Genomic DNA, 17,159 nt, shown 5'->3' on the forward strand with positions numbered 1-17,159 from the left:
ACATGTCGAACCAACAGCGTGAGCTATTCATCATTCAGATGAGAAATTAGACCTGAAGAGATTTAGAGACTTACATTTTTATCTGCCATTGGAGAGGTGGAGAGAGTCTCTCATTCCTGTCTAAGTGATGTCCGTTCTGCTGTAGGGTAGTGTCTCTGGGCTACAGGCACTGAGGCAGACCGAGCCACATTCCCCTCTCTGACTACGCAGAGACTCGCCTTGGATGTAATAACTACACCTGCCCCACGGACCCTGCAAGGATGTCAGGGAGGTTACTGGGGGAGCCATCGAGTAGGGGGTGGGGGCACTGCAGGTTAGCCAAGTCCTGATGCTGAAGACAGCAGGCAGCAGTTAGACCCTAAAGTCTGCCTGGCTAGCAACACTACTGCCCGCTTCCTCGATCGCATCCTCAGCCCTCTGAGGCACACACGTGTAAAGCCTAAATGTTTGTGCAAATACATATCCATGCACTCACACACACACACACACACACACACAGCAAAAATGCATGCATAGGTATATGGGCAAATAACACACATATGCATGCATACATATGCACACACACTTGAGGGAAACAAAGGGCAGATGCAATTCAGAAACTACTAGAACAAAACAGCATCAGGGGTCAACAAGTAGAAATGGAGGCTATGACTCTCAAGGAGCCAAGAAGAAGCAGAAAGAAGAGAGAAAAGAAGTCAGGAAATGAACAGAAGCAAGAGACGACAGGTACCAAGATGGCTTGTCAGGAACCAGGAAGGAAGTGAAGGAAGAAACTCCGACCCAGCTCTGGAAGGCATTCCCAGCCTCTCCATATGGGCCCACGTTCTGTTCACATAATCTACCCCCTGTACCTTCAGCCCAGCAGACAAGGACAAGGTGTCATAAAAGCCGACAGAGCACGGAGGAAGGGCAAAATGCTGAAGAAAGGCAGCCAGGCCACACAGCCCCACCTGGCCTGTTAGCTCTTGGTTCCTCGTGGGCCTTAACATTAAGATGGGAGAAGCTTACTCCCACAGGGCACAGGTTCTGTGGCTGCTCTTGTGCCCTCCCCATGTATGCCATCTGTGGGCAGGATGCTTCTGGCAAGAGGGGTCCAAGCAAGAAAAGCCAAACCCTAGGAAATTCTGGCCTGACTCAGCCCACTTGTACATAGTCAACATTTACAATCAACAGACCTGGGCTCAGCATGCATTGTGGGTAAGCTGGGTAGGACTTGCTTCCCAGCTTGCAAGTTAGACAATCCACTGAGTAAACTCAGACCTGTAAGTCCACCTGCCAGGCAGGGAGAATGCCACAGATCCTTCCTTCCTCTGGTGTACTGGGCACTGTCTCTGAAGATGGTCCTGTCTGGGTGGAGGCAGGGGAACACACCACAGATGCGTGAGGATCTACACCCACTCCAGTCCAGACACACGCAACACCAAATGAAATGTGAGGTAGCCATAGATGGGATTTTAGTTGTCTAGAACCCATATTAGAATAAAACAAAGCACGTAAGATGGCGTTTAGAACACACTTTATTTTACTGAATATCCCCACAACAGCATTCACCCTGTAACCCATTTCTCATTTCTGAAAGCACTATGAGAAACTCCACCCTTTTTGTACCAAATATTCAAACTCAAAAATCTTTTCCACTCACAGCACATCCTGGTTTGGGCTAGATACACACCCAGAGCCCACTTGCACTGTTTGGAGAATACCAGGAATGCCTGTCACTACCTCCCCGAGCCCCAGGGAGCGAGGACAGAGCCTTCTACCACCGCAGAGCCTCCGGCACTCAGTCTAGAAAGTGGAGATGGAGAGTGGGTGGAAACACAAGCTACGAAATTTCCACAGTGCGGTCACAGTCTTCAGGGAAAGGCAGGTGACAGAGAGACGTGTTCATTTATTACTGTTGCAGGTTTAAATGCCAGCTGTGTGCTTGGGGCTCCAAGGGTCACAGTCAAAAGAGCTAACAGCCCAGCTAGAGGCAGATATGGGAAACACGCTAATTCTAATCCAAATTGTAAATGTCTGCTCTATTTATTATAAAAGCCTGAGACTGGTCTTACTTATTAAGTGTCCAGGGCTTCAAAATTAATTCCAGGAGTAAGAACTGCCCTGTAATATTCAAACATGGCTAAGGTCTTCTGCAACTCCAGAGGAGAACTTTAAATTTAGGAGAAAATAGCAGGTAAGGAAAGAAGTTTCCAAATCGCTTACCCAAAGGACCCAGCTCCTTTTCCTGAAGACAACATATACAGTAAGTCTTAGATCTAGTCTCTGAATACTAGCCTCTGTGGTTAATGTATATTCAGCGGCCTCATAATTCAGTATTTAATGAATGCCCAATACGTGTCACATTCTCTGCCAGGCACAATTAGAAATGAGAACGAGCCCGGCCTCCCTCCAGGAACACAAATGAGCCACTCCTTTTGTCATGCCTGTGTTGTCTGGGGCCTGACTTTGAGGACGGCCACTGGGGGGACAAAGAAGTGCCCACCTCAACTACAGGCTTTGCATGGTCAGACAGCCCTGCCTGGCCCCCACACACCTCACTCTGCAGGGTAGCTGCCCTCACCCAGAGCTCCTGGAATGGCCTCAGGACGCCTCTGGCAGCCCAGCCCTCTCATAGTTCAGGGTTGGGAGGACATAGTGGGCAAATGAGAACTCTGGCGGGGCGGCTAACTCCATTCCTGCTCAGGCTTGTGCACCACAGAGAGGGAGAGGGCAGCACCCGTTCTCTGTCTATCAAACCTGTTCGTGGATTCAGGACCCACTCTTGAAGTCTCAGACCTGGCCTTGTTCCAACAGAGAGGTTTTCAATGTTCCCAGAATCCCCTGCCTCCCACTTACCTGCTTGGTAATATGAGCAGATCTTCCAGCAGCAGGTTTCAGGACGTGCTTATTTGCCTAGCCTCTGTTTTCCCCAATACAGTATAAGCTCTAAGAACATCAACAGCATGTGATTTAAAAGGCAGCTCAAGTCCTGAACATAGAAACGGCAAGTATTTCCAGAGAAGCTACCTCTACTCAAAGCAGCAACGCACTGTCCATGTGGTGAGAGAAGAGCGCGTCCAGGCCTCACCTGAGGACCCCTGAGAACATGGACCAAGGCTCTCTTAACTCTCACTTCCTAGCAAAGCGGGCAGGAGCCTGAGGTGGGTAAGAAGTGAAGAAAGCACAGTCACTCCCACCCAACAGCCCATCAAAACAGGAATGCACACCACAGCGTCTAAAGGATGGAGGAAAGGAATCCTAGCACACGGAGGCTAAGTCCCTGGCAAGGAGATGCTTACTGAAGGGCAGCTCTGTCCACCTCAATGGTAGAGCCTTAGCTCAATTCCAATGCCTTCCAGGGCTTCTGTGGCTCTCCTAGAGACACACTGTCCCTGTCCCCAACTCTTCTGCGTGCAGGTCTCCATATTGATGACTCCCAAATAGAAGAGGAAATAAGAAAAAGAAAATCCTGCCCTCTTATTGAAATACAAAAAAAAAAAAAAAAAAACCTGCTCCCAAATTCATACATTCAATACAAATAAATAAAATAACTAAGTGAACTGTTCTCATTTTAAAGAGGGTATATGGGAGGCCGTGGTGCTCTCAACTGCTTTGCTAGAGAACACTTATACAAAAATAAAAGGCCAAGATGGAATCTATTCTTCAGGCCCAGTGTTTCCCTCTGAGCATCTCCAGGAGTCAGTGCAGAGCAGTGTCCCCTGGCCTCTCTCAGGCTCTTCACCTCTCCTCTTTCCATTGCTCTGCCCAGCCTCCCTCAGGCCATGGGATTATCTTTCACAAGCTCTCACAGCTAGGCAATCCTCAAGCACTTGAATTCTCACATCAAGTTGGTAAAGAATAAAAGCATCAGATGACATCAAACAAGATGTAGAAAGTGTCTATTACTATAATTATTCTTGCCCTGAAATTTGTATAAATATTTCTACATTATATAGTTCAGGTTTCAAATAGTTTGAAAAGTCATTCTCAGGAAACTCTCTTTAGTATTAAAAACATGTAAGAACAAAGTCGCCTGCAAAAAGGGAGATTGTGCCACCAACAGCTCCCTACTGGAAACACCACAGGCAGAGAGGTTACTAACTAACCCCTCCGGTATCAGGAGAGAAGGAGGAACCTGGGTGGGAAGCCTGGGGAGACTAGACATAGCCCAAGGCATCCTTCTAGAAGTTCCCCCAAGGCTAGCAGGTAAGGGAGGCATCCTCGAGGCTGGCAGTCCCTAAGGTGGGTCACAGGCGGATGAGGCACCATGTATCTGCTCCCAGCATGTCTGTAGGTGGCCTCCCACTGACATGCTGGTCACTGAGGACCCCTGGTTCTTACTGCATCCAGTCCCAACTGGCATGGTCTCTGACAGCCAAGAGAGCCCTCAACTGGTTTGTCTAAGTGGCTGCCAAGACTCCTAGATTGCTCCCAAGAAATGAAGGAAACATTCTTCAAGCAGTCCCTGCTCCCATAGACTCCCGGGATGACAAATGGCAGGGTGGTCTCTGGAGTTGGCAAGAACGCCCTCCTGTGGTATGAAGAAAGTTAATGCAGATGCCCTGGCAGCACCAGCAAGCACCAGGGAGACCAAGTGGAAAACCAACAGGTGTGCAGGGAAACCACTTCCTAAAACACACGTGTAAGGAAGTGTGTTGGGGAGAAAGGCCTACGTCCATATGCCAAGCTCTTCTATGGAGAACAGAAGAGAAAGGTGGTGGGTGCCAGCCTTCCCACCACGCACAAGGAAGATACTGCCCCTCCATCTTTACTTCCCTGGTGCTGCTACTGAAACACAGGGGCTTTACTCTGTAATCTAAATAGATCCAAAGATGTTTGGGGTCAGACAAATAATATGCAACTCCTGCTTTATTCACTGGTACTGGTACCAGGCTGTGACCCAAAGTCTCTGCCCTTCAGGCTGTAAATCAAAGCCCATATCCTATTATTAGAATTATGTGGGGAAAGCAGGGGCTGCAGGGGTTTCTTTCTCTCTCTCTCTCTCTCTCTCTCTCTCTCTCTCTCTCTCTCTCTCTCNCNCNCACACACACACACACACACACANANAGAGAGAGAGAGAGAGAGAGAGAGAGAGAGAGAGAGAGAGAATTTTAAAATGTAAAATAATAATAATAACAATAATAACAACCTCTTTGTTGTTGAAGAACATGCATGCTGTAGAGGCCAGCAGGAGCCACATCTGGGAAAGCTGTTCCCAGCGGTGAGAGCTGAACAGCCTAGATCCTCATGGCTGAATGCAATAGAGCAAGCACAGCAGTGGATCCTGGAAGTGACATTCCAGGACAGATCCACGCTCAGGGAGTGACATTCTGCAACAGATGAAGCACCACAGGTTATCTGAAGTGCCAAGCACAAGACCTCTCAAGGCCACTACAGAATCTTTCCATGAGCATTAGCCTCTAGGTACCAGTGGGCACTTCACCTGATTGCATTCCTCAGAGAACAGACTTCTCAGAGAAAGCGGCACTCAGCTCCAAATTTATAGCAGTGCAAAGTGGGGCTCAAAAGAGTCCCAAGAAAATGTCACAGAGAGAGAGAGGATCACAAAGCTAGGTGTCCCATCCTGTAAGGCTCCTGAGGTCTTCAATCCCTCAATATGCAACCCAGCAAGAAGCAAAACCAGGGAGACAGCCAGAAGCCACCTGAGTAGTTAAGGACAACCGTTCCAGAACTAAGACCATCTTGACAGGCCAAAGGTGCCCAGTAGTTCTGCCAAGGGCTGGCAGATAGTCAAGGCAGGGAGAGACAGAGCACACTCCTCTACCAGAATTCAGAGGTGGTACAAAGACAACACACGGAAGCTAAGTCTGCGACTCTGAGCTGTCACTATTTCATCCCAGAGGAGTACTGGCCAAGCAGTTGGACTTGCAGAAGCTACCACATGCCCTTCCCCTGCTGGGTCCTTCTGGAATGGTTTCTCGGCGCAAACATCACAGGTTGAGTAGCTGTTCTCAACCTATGTGTTTTGCCCCTTTGGGGGTGGGGGAGATCAAATGACCCTTTCACAGGTGTCATCTAAGTCCACCAGAAAATACAGACATTTTCCTTACGATTCATAACAGTAGCAAAATTACTGTTAAGAAGTAGCAATGATAATAATAATTTTATGATTGGAGGTCACCACAACATGAGGAACTGTATTAATGGGTCACAGCATTAGGAAGGTTGAGAACCACTGCTGTAGGAAGGTTGAAAACCACTGCCCTAGAGGCTTTCCAAAGCCCTTCTCCAACCCAGGAGGCAGTGATCACTTCCTGTGTCCCTCACACACACCATACCCTATGTACACTTACTACCACCCGTGGACAAGTCAAGACACTGAACACTTTTATCACCCTAACCAGTTCCCTCTCCCTGACAGCTCCTGCCACTGTCTGACATCTTGAACTCATTCATGATCTTCTAGGCTCCAAGGGCTCCATCTCTCCAGTTCTGCCATCTTCAGCAAGTAAATCTTAGCAGAACAAACCATGGTAAGACAGACAGAACGTTTCAAACGCTTTTAAGTGTCCAGTTCAGGACACTGTATACATTCACCATGGTGTATAGCCATCACCTCCAGACATATCCAGAAACGTTTCATCTTCCCACACAGAACCTGTTTCCATCAGACAGCAATTCTGTATGTTCTTTCCTCCCACTCCTAACAACTAGTACTAGCCATCCACTAATGAGAAGTCTTTAGGCGAAAATGTATCTGTACTACACATGCATGAACCTTTTTCTCCTTATTTGTCCCTAAAGAAACATTAAATAGTTGATCCAGTCTGTTTCAGCGTTGCTGTAATAGAGCACTGAACAAAGCAATTTGGTGGTAGGAAAGAGTTTATTTGGCCTAAGGTTACAGTCTATCCATCATCAAGGGAAGCCAAGCAGGAACCTGTAACCTGTAAAGCAAAGATCATGGAAGAATGCTGCTTACTGGCTTTCTCCCATGTCTTACTCATCTATTGTTCTTATACAACCCAGGATGCCCTGCCCAGGGTTCTCCTACAACACTCATCAACAAAGAAAATGCCACACAGACATTCCCAGAAGCCAATCTGGGTGATTTGCAGAGGCAATTCCTCAGTTAAGGTTCCCTCTCTCTAAGTGAATCTAGTTTGTATCAAGTGGACAAAGACACACCAATATGCTACTTTATTGCATTAACTCTGTATAACCTATTATAAGTAATCTACACACAATATAAAGCTTGCAAAACAACGTCTGTACAACACATGCAAATACTACACTATTTTATATCTGGGACTTGAGCATCCATCACTAGAGGGCTGGGAACCAATCCTGTTTGTGGATACCAAGGGACAACTTTGTCTTCAAAGCCCGCTGCCCATTTAGAAAATGTTTTTCTCTGTTGTCTATGTTATAAGCTCTTTGAACACAGGCCTCTTGGCCACACACACACACACACACACACACACACAAACACTCACACACACAAACACAGCTTCAGGGAGAATTAACCCCAAAGAGTACTATGGAGGTGAAGCTATGGATTATCAGAAGCTCAGGCCTTGATCCACTTACATCCAGCACTGGACAATTTGGCGGGCTCCACCGATAGCCTTTAATAGACTGGGCAGCCTTCAGGAAAGGAATATTCCACCCCTCCCTACTCAGGTCTCTCCAGGTCACGAGAACTGAAGCCAAGCCTGATTCATACTGGCCCAGGCACAGATTCTGGAAGTTGACAAGATTTCAGGAGAAAATCCAGGTTGAGCCTCTTAAGGGAGTCAGGGACTTGACATGAATCTCACCCCATTCAGCACCCTGTTTGGAAACCCTCCCTGTAGATAGGCTAGGGGCTCCAGCCCCAGCTTCTACTCAAGTGCAGAACAGAGACAATGAACCCACTGTGCTGAGCTTTTGTGAAACGATGTGACACACCCACACCCGGCTGATCAGGTCTACAGAACAGTGGGTATCACTGGGTCCCATTTTATTTGCCACAACTGCATGATTTAAGCCAGGCCACTGCACATGCACTGTGATTTCTAATTACAAACCACTTTTATTATATATCAAATTTCCAAGGATACTATTGAAATCCACAAGGTGGGGAGAGAAGAGGAGGGAAAGTGAAAGACGGAAGATAGCAGAGAAGAAAGTGCACGAGGGACCAGACTGAGTGTCTCTTTCCCAAGGAGGCTTTATGCCACATGGCCCAGTGCTTTTCACTTAAGATTGTGATGGGGCTTTAATATGAAATGTCCCATAGGCTCATGTGTTTAAAGAGCTGGTCCCCAGCTGGTAGCACTGTTCAGAGAAGACCAGCTGACAGTCATAAGGCCACAGGCTGGGGTTTATTATGGTTTACAGTGGAGGCTCCCAGGTCAGGCTATGTGTGCCTGCTTCCTGATCCACTGAGATGTAACAGGTAACACTACACTGCAAGTTCTTGCAATCAACCGAGGACAGAAGCCCAGCTGCCAGGCCTCCATGCCAGAAACTAAGAACTAAAATAAACCCTTCCCTGAGTTGTTCTTGTCACTCAGTCACAGCAACCAACACCACCAAAGCCACTGAAACATGGTGGGGATGCTCCAGAGAAGGCCACAGTCCCAGAGCTCAGCAAGACTCCCCAGACACACCACCAACTCTTCTCCCCTGGCTTTTCCCTTGCTCACTGCATTACCTGAGCCTGGCTCAAGGCTCACTCCAGGTCAGGACTGAGTCCCAGAACCCCACAGGCTGAACATTGAACATGACATTCTGGCCCAGAGTGTAATACTCAATGCAGTTTTATTCAAGGTAATCAAAACTGGACACGGGTTCTGGGGTAAGAGTCTTACTCACCCCACGTCCCCAAACACATTCTATATTGTCATCTTAAGCCAAGAGCGTTTGCAGTGCTGCCCCATCTAATCCAAACCTCACTCATCACCAGCAATGCTGAACATGTGTCTCTCTGTACTATCTTGAGGCAGAAGTCTCTCCCAGTCTTTTGTTTGCCCTAGTGACTTGGGGAGCCTGCCTTTTATTGTTGGGTTATAGATACTGTCACCTCAACAGGGCCAACCATTGGCTAGGAGACAAACTTCTTTGCATGACTTCAAGAGAATTCCTAAATTGAGTTGAGGTGGAAGACCTGCCCTAAATATGGTGGCTCCTTCCCATGGGCTGGGGTCTCACTGGAAAGAAAGTGAGCCAGGCACTAACTAACTATAGCCATGCTCTAACTATGCATCCTGATCATGTGAGCAGTGTGACTGGCTACCTCAGGCTCCCTGAAGCAGCCTGAGACACCCCTTTGATACGGTAATTGGCAGGACCACTGGTGAGAAATCTGTAAGTGTCCCTAACAGCTAAACATACCTGTAGTCGACAAACTAGCAACTCAATTATCACCAGGCAACTATTTACCCAGGAGAAATGGAACTAGATCCCCACAAAAGGCTTGTAAGAATACTTAGTACAGTTTTGTTCACAAACGGAAAGAAGCACCTGGCTGTATGCTTTAATCCCAGCACCCAGAGGGCAGAGGCAGAGAGATGCCTATGAGTTCAGTGCTAGCCTGGTCTACATAGATCTTCCAGGCCAGCCAGACCTACACTATAAGACCCTTCTTAGAAGACAAAAGCAAGGGCTGTGCTGATGGCAGTAGCAGTTAAAACTAAAGACCTGCTGACCACCATGGCATATGAAAATCACCCACAGACCTACCCTCCCCTGCACAGCATGGGCAGGGCACAGACATTCAGAGCACCTCCTGTTGCCACACACATGGTGCTGGGCGGGGAAGATGTCCACAGAACCCCAGCCTCCATGCCACACAGACTGGCTATAGACACCTAGAAGCCTGCTTGCCACCACACCTTGTAGCTTGGACCAAAGAGGTCACTGGAGTGGGAGACAGTACAATGTACAAATATGTAGTGGATGTGTGTGTCTGTGGCTATCCAGTGACAAGGGTCTGTGCCTCATGTTACCTCTAGAGACTGGACAGAGAGAGATGGCCTGGGCCACACCGGCTGCAGCACATGGGAGAGCAGGCCCTGCACCTTGAGTGGGCAGCACAATAGAGCTACCTCTGGTGGAGGAGGCACAGGAGAGCTGGCCCTGTCCCCTGCTGGCAGTTGAACAATTCCTGCATGTCTCCCGAGGAACACCATAGAGGTGGCTTAACAATGAAAGAGCTAGCCCAGCAGCTAGTAGGCTGCAACACTTGGAAGACGACTGGGAAGCACAGTAAAGCTGGTTCTGGAGGCACAGGTTGCAGGTGAGCCTGCCCTGAGGGCATGAGAGAAGGAGAGCCGGCTGCCCATGGTGGCATTGGGTTGCCTAGCCAGGGCAGTGCTGGAGAGGATGAGGGCAAGCAAGAGGGCTATCCCCAGGCATAGATCCAGGGCTTTGAATTGGCCCACCCCAAACTCTACATCATGCATGAACTGTCGGAACATATGAAAGGGACAGTCCTGCTGATCCAAAGCTTCAGGATCCCCATGACGCAGGGCAACGACAGGACAACTAAGAGAAGTCCTGGTGAGGAACCAATATTGATGGTATCACAGAAGCCAGAGATCTCAAACCAGACCAATGGCTCACTGCAATGAACATTCGCAAGGGAAGATGTGTGGACGGAGGGGTATACTGTGGGAGACACTGTGACACACTAAAGCTTCCACTAGGAGATGTATTCTATGCTTGGTTTTGTTTTTGTTTGTTTTTATTTTGGGGGAGGTTGCAAGGGCAGAGGGCAGATACAAGGAGACAGGGACATGAATGGGACTGGGGTGCATGACGTGAAACTCACAAGGAATCAGTTCAAAGTTTAAAAACAAAAACAAGCAAACAAAAGAACCCAAAACTGGAAACATGAGAATAGCCCTGGTGCTTACTAAGAAAGAAACACGCAAACAAACAGTGTAGATTTCCAGGCAGTAGAATACCATTAAGCAATTAAAAAAAAAAAAAAAGTGGATTTCTGAAACGTCATGTTGAGTAAATAAATAAATAAAGGCTAGACACAAAATAATTATGTGAAGTCCTCAAAAGGCAAACATAAGTGAGGGCAGCAAGCCTGGAGGTTGTTTGACCTGAGGGATAAGGACTGGGTGTGGAGGGGCAGGAGAAAATTTTCTTGGGTAATTTAAAAAAAAAAAAAAAAAAGCCTATGTGTCATTATGCATGTGGCTTACCTGAGTACTATCTATACAAAAGATCCGAGTGCTTCTGTGTATTAAATCACAACTACAAAATTGCCTCCTGGCAGGCACCAGAGAGCTCTCTCCTAAAGCCAAGTCAGCGGGCACCGTTCTCCTGGCTTTCAAGCCAAATTCCCAACAGCTTCCCACCCCTTAGACTCCCTGTCACAGGCCCCGGTGGTCTCAATGCTCAGTACATACCTGCAGGTACATGTGAAGGAAAACTCCTGAAAAGAAGCCGCAACTGGCTATGACAGATCGGCAGCTTAGAATTTCAGCACTGTGAAGAGATTGGAATGCTGAAGGTCCAGAAACTAATTCCCTTCTCATGGGATAAGTTCTGGCCATCCTTTCCAGAACAGCCATTCCTGGGTTCCCTACACACATATGCACACACACACACACACACACACACACACACGTGGCAACAGATAAAAACCTTTTAGAATCTATTGACTTAGCAGGCAAGTAAGTAGCTTTCACCAGTCCAAAAGCTCGGCATGTAATCAGAATTTGAGTGTATAGGAAGCCTCCCCCATCCTGATGTACCGCCCTCCTTGATGCACCCACCAATGTACTTTAACCTTGCCTTGATTTATGACTTTCTCAATTCCATAAAACTGTAATAACTTTGTGAAACTGCTTCCACAATGAAACATGAAATTTGGAGTGTCCTAAATCTCTGCTTCTGAGTCAGGCTCACTCAAAATGATTCCAGAATCAACAACGCCTTATTCCCTTTAAGATGTGAGCTGTGGTTTTTGTGTGACATGTATTAGCACCCACCCTTCCATTTTTGTTGGCTCTGCAAGATCCAACTCCAGCACCTCATGCCTCAAGAAGTCTTCCCAGAATCCCTACATGGGGCCCACTGATATCGTCAATATTCAGAGCTCACATTGAGGTTCCCTTTTCCTACAGGAATTGTTCTTTCTCTTCTAGATCTATGTGACACCCTCAAGAAGGAAGGGACAGATTCATAGTTTGGCCAGTATCTGAAAGATAGGGATCCTGCCACTAAAGAATAAGAACAGACCTAAAGGTATGAGAAATGACAGTTCACGAAGGCCCATTGGCAACAATGGAGCGATATGGACACCAAAAATCTGGCTAGCTAGAGACTGGTGACTGAGCAGTGCCAGATGCCACAAGCTCTCTATGCTCCTTGGCTCTAGGTCCCTCACCTCATTTTGGTGCCACAAACCACAAGCTCCCTATGCGCTTTGGCTCCAGGTTCCTCTCCTTATTGTGAGACAATATCACCTTCCTATCCAGAGGGCCTGCAGCTCTGTCCACTATCCTCTGAGGCAAGGTCCCCACCTACTCATCTGGTTTCTATCCAGACAGGCTGGAACACAAAGGCACCAGATTCCAGAGGTCAATGTGTTGCAATGCCAGTTGTCCTAGAGTTAAAGGAATGAGAATATTCTAACCCAGTCGGCAGAGAAGCATCTGAACTTCCATGTTCATCAAAAAAGTAATAACAGCCCAGGTGAAGAAGCACCCTAAGTGTCCATAAGTGGATGAATGAAGAAAGTGTGTAACGTGAGCACATAGAATGACTCTGCCATTGTAAATAGGCAGGTGGAGCTGAAGCAACAGACTTCACAGATGGAGAGAACAGAATGGGGTGGGGGATAATGGGAGGCAGGGCGTGAGGCAAGCCTCTATTAGCAGAACTATGTTTTCACTTTCTGTATGATATGCCGCATGGCACAGTGAACAGAATAATGTATTTTTCACTTCAAAAACCACCTAAAGAATACATTTCAAATGTTCTCACCTCTAGAAACAATAACAAGAAAAGGTGCCAGACTGGATTAACCTAATTATTCTCCTCTGTGGTCATAAAGTGCAGGGCTGTGCGTACCACAGGCACAGGCATAACTATCAACTTACAATTTTCAAAACTTTAAAAAGAATAAAGACAATTCTGCTACTCAACTTTAAGGCCCTGTTTGACATCGGTGTGCCAAGCATTGTCCTTTCATAAGCAAATTCATTTGTTTTTATATTTTGGGTTTTTTTTTTAAGATTTATTTATTTACATGAGTACACTGTAGCTGATTTCAGACACACCAGAAGAGGGCACTGGATCCCATTATAGATGGTTGTGAGCCACCACGTATATTTTGTTTTTTAAGCCAACTTTGAATCTAAAATATATGTTTAAAATGTTCACTTTTCCCCACTCCAAAGTTACTTTTTCCCCCCCTTCAGAACAAAAAATCATCATCATTCGGGATGTGATGCCACAAGCATCTTGGGAAACCCTGTCTTGAAAAAGAAAAATTATAACCAAACTTCACCCCACCTTTCCACCCACAAACACTTCCCAAAGCAAATGCATGGTGACAGTGGTGTGTTGTTATGAAAACCGTTGTCTGGCGTGCCACCAGTGTGAGCAAGGTCAAGGCACAACACTTGGGCCCCAAGCACAAGGGTCATAGCCCCTGGCCTCAGATCTCAGGAGCGGCTCTCTCCAGCAAAGCTGTGAACAGTAAGAGACTGCCTCTGAAGGGAGTACCTGCCTCTGGAAAGTTTCACATGCTGAAAGCTTAACAGCACCAACAGGTGACAAGAGACAAACCATTCGGCTAAATCCCCCTCTACTAAACTGACCGGTCTTGATAGAGAGGTTTTCAGGGGCAGCAAACATGAGACATCTATAAAATACAATGAAAGTGGGAGAAACAGTGTAATCACCCAATTCTGACTAGGCCTGCTTAGAGACAGCTATAGCTGAAAAGTTGCTGTGTATGCTACAAGGTGCGAGGAGAAAGCAACAGAAACCCTTGCACCCACAGCAAGAGATACCATGAAAAAGAAACCAACACAGAACAGAGGTGGAACACACAGAACAGAGCTGGAACTGGGGCTGTTTACCACCCAAAGCCGCCCTTCCATCTCCTTATCTATGGCTCTGCCTCTCCTAAGTTAACCAACACCAAAAACAGGAGATTTCCCAGAAACGAGCTGCCCATGAGCTGACAGAAGTACATTTTGTTCAAACTATGAGCCTTCTTCACTTGTCACGGCTGGAAAACAGAAAGATAACGTGTTTGGGGCTAGTTGTGTGTCCCTCTGACCTATATCCACTCTGTAGCACCAACACTAATTCCAGAGGCTTTCACAGATAAAGTGATAAGTTCCGAAACTAAAGACGGAGAGGGGCAGTAGTGGAGGTGAGCCCCAGGAACGTGATTTTTCTGTTCCCTATATGCATGAGGCCAGGGTCCAGCAGGAAACCACAGTGACGTGTACAAATGATCAGCTGCTCCTTCATGTCATTCAATGGAAGGTCACCCCTACTAGGAGCCTGTCTGAATTCCAGGGGACAGTGGCAAAGGCCAAGCAAACATATGGTTCACATTGTTTTCCAAGCCAGAAGAAGTCCGATCTCTTTAAAGCTCCACTGTCAGGAATCTGGGCTCTCAACTTTTCTCTTCTTCAGTAAATGACCAACTAAGAACAACCAGGAGACATCGGCAGCGACCCTCGGAAGTCAGGGTCCAAGAGTCTAAAATTTGGTGTCAATCACAGGCTAGGAGTTAAGGGGAGCCACGAGGGGTTAAGTGGAAAGTCCACCCTTCCGGTGAGTCCAGCTAAAGCGGCTTCTGAGTCTGAGGGCTGCCTGGAGGAAGTGGCCGGGAGTCACTTCGTTCAAGCGCACGAGGACAATGCCCTACAGCACTGGGCCAAAGACAGAAGACAAACGACTACTTGCATGGGGCAGGGTCACCCGTGATAAAGCCAGTCTCCCTCATTGGCCGCTCCCTCTGAAGGTCACTAGAGAAGGCTGGACTTTAAGCACGTCCTGGCTAAGGACACGGGGTTGAGCACTAGGGGAGGGGAAGTCATCTACTTTACAGAGGGGGAACTGTTGACTAAGCAAGAAGCCAGCTCAAAGCTCACACAAACAGCGGCAGGCCACGGGACTCGAACACCTAACCAACCAGATGCCCGCGGCTGGCCGCTGGCGGGCGCCCTGGCACCGCCCACGGCCCGGGAACCGGCTCGCCAGGAGCGCAGGGCACTCCCCGCGCTGGCTCTCCACCGCCTCCCTCTCTTTCTTTCCCGCGGCAGGATCAAGCCGGCTTCTGAACGTGGGCCGCAGGACGCTGCGACGTCGGCGCTCCGCCCGCCCGTGGATCCCTCCGCCGGCCCGAGCCTGCGCGCGGCCTCCCCACAGCACACCACGAGCGGTTTCCCGCGGCGGCGCCGCGCCCCACCCCCACCCCGTCGCGCCCCAACCCCCATCCCGGCTCACCTGCCGCCCGCGTCTCCATGGCAACGCCCCCACGGCGGAGGAAAAAAAAAGCCTCGGGCTCTTCCTGGCTCCCTCCCGGGCTGAGCGAGAAAGTCGGACACCCTGAGGAAACTTCGCTCTTTATTTGGATTTTTTTAGGGAAAGAGCCGGAGAGGTTATGGCGAATCTGCGGCATCCAACATGGCGGATGGAGTCTTCGCCCTCCTCTCCCCGGGGATCCGACGCCTACGTAACGACGTCCGCCGCCGGGGAACCGCCCTCCGCACGCAAGGCACAGTGCGCATGCTCCCGGCTACCCTAGCTGCCGGCCTCTGGTCCCGACGTTCTGCGCGCTGTTTTGGGCCACGCCCGGGGCGGGACGCTGTGATCCTGGGACGTGGGTGTCAGGATCCGGAGTGTCCTGAGTCCTCTACGGTTTGGGACGGATGCGAGTGGGCAGGCTAGTGCGCCCTTATGCATACTAGGTTTTCCGGGGCTCAGTTTCCCATGTTGCCCGTCGGGTTGGCTAGGTGTAGATGGCACAGGCGGGCTCTCCCCGGGGTCTGGGAAGAGCCGGGTTGCCTCGCACATCATTTCCTTGGAAGCTCAGTGACCAACTTTCCATTTTTCACGTTAGGCGCTTAGAGCCCCCTCCGCACGCTGTAGGAAGTGTCTTCCCAAGTAACTTTGGTAGAATATATTTCTACCGACATCGAAGTCCCTTATCCCTTCTTGTCTTGGTCAGCTTTTTAGCATTCGAAACTGGGAATGAGTTTTAGAGTTGGCGAATTAAGTATATATATATATATATATATATATATATATATATATAATGATAATAACAGTCGTACTTGTGCTAGTAAAGCTATCCTTTAGGAGGGTTTTTTTCTTTTAATTAGACATTGTAAAAAGAATTCCCCACATACAGAAACAGAAAAATAATGTTAGAAGAAGCAGGACGGAAGTGACCGGCGTCTGGGCAGCCCTGGTTTGTTTTTACAATGCTGGTGAAATGCTGAGGATAGTCCTTCTGTAGTGTTTAACTTGGAATGCTCTTCAGATGGCTCTAGGTTCCTCTCTCTACCCCCACAGGTCGAGGTCATGTGTTTATTCCCTCTGCACATTCAGGTGCTCCAAACTGCTAACCCTTTCTGCCATGGACTGAGAGAAGAGAGGGTCCTGTCGCAAAGGCCCCTGGGTCTTTTAGTCTTTACCTGCCCATCACAGATTTCATAGTAACGCTACTGAATGAGCTCATTCATTTTGTTCACCAAAAAAAAAAAAAAAAAAAGCATTGAAGTGCCTTTGGTCAGTGAACCTTAAGATGACTGGTATAATTCTTCTTTCTTCTGTTAAGTACATGTCTAAAAACATCTCCTTTATTTCATTAGGCAGCTGAGCAAAGGATGGGTGTTCAGGAAGGTTGTATAGCTTTTTTTGAGATCACCCAGCCAGCCCATGAAGTGTGTGGCCCCACCTTTCCACAACCCTCCAGATGCCCATAGACACAATGTGAGGAGAATCAGGAAGTTGTTGCTTCACCTCCACTAACTTCTGCCTCAGGGAAGGCTGGGTGCTAGGGGAACAGTAACATCTTTCATTTGAAAATAAACTGTCCAGAACGCTGCATTGATGTGCTTTCCGTTTTAGAACTCCAAATATTTACACTAATTTTCTGTCAGGACATGAGAGTTGTGCTGGTTGCTGACAATACTGGTTTTGTGCTGGGCTGCCTTTCTTAAAGCAGCATTGAAATGCTA

General features: G+C 48.1%; 1 protein-coding gene across 2 annotated transcripts in view; it reads right to left on the reverse strand.

The window, feature by feature from the left end:
* Zfat (zinc finger and AT-hook domain containing) overlaps positions 1 to 15,610 on the reverse strand; it is a 179,582-nt gene extending 163,972 nt beyond the window's left edge. The window contains exon 1 of one of the 2 annotated variants that reach the window (XM_021216301.2): positions 15,421 to 15,610. In XM_021216301.2, the coding sequence (XP_021071960.1) occupies positions 15,421 to 15,595 (175 nt within the window). In that variant the 5' untranslated portion in view covers positions 15,596 to 15,610. The remainder of the gene's footprint in view (positions 1 to 15,420) is intronic. The other variant, XM_029548215.1, reaches the window with a different exon arrangement.
* Between the last annotated feature and the right edge of the window lie 1,549 nt (positions 15,611 to 17,159).

The sequence above is a fragment of the Mus pahari genome, chromosome 17 (assembly GCF_900095145.1).
Source record: "Mus pahari chromosome 17, PAHARI_EIJ_v1.1, whole genome shotgun sequence".
NCBI lineage: Eukaryota > Metazoa > Chordata > Mammalia > Rodentia > Muridae > Mus > Mus pahari.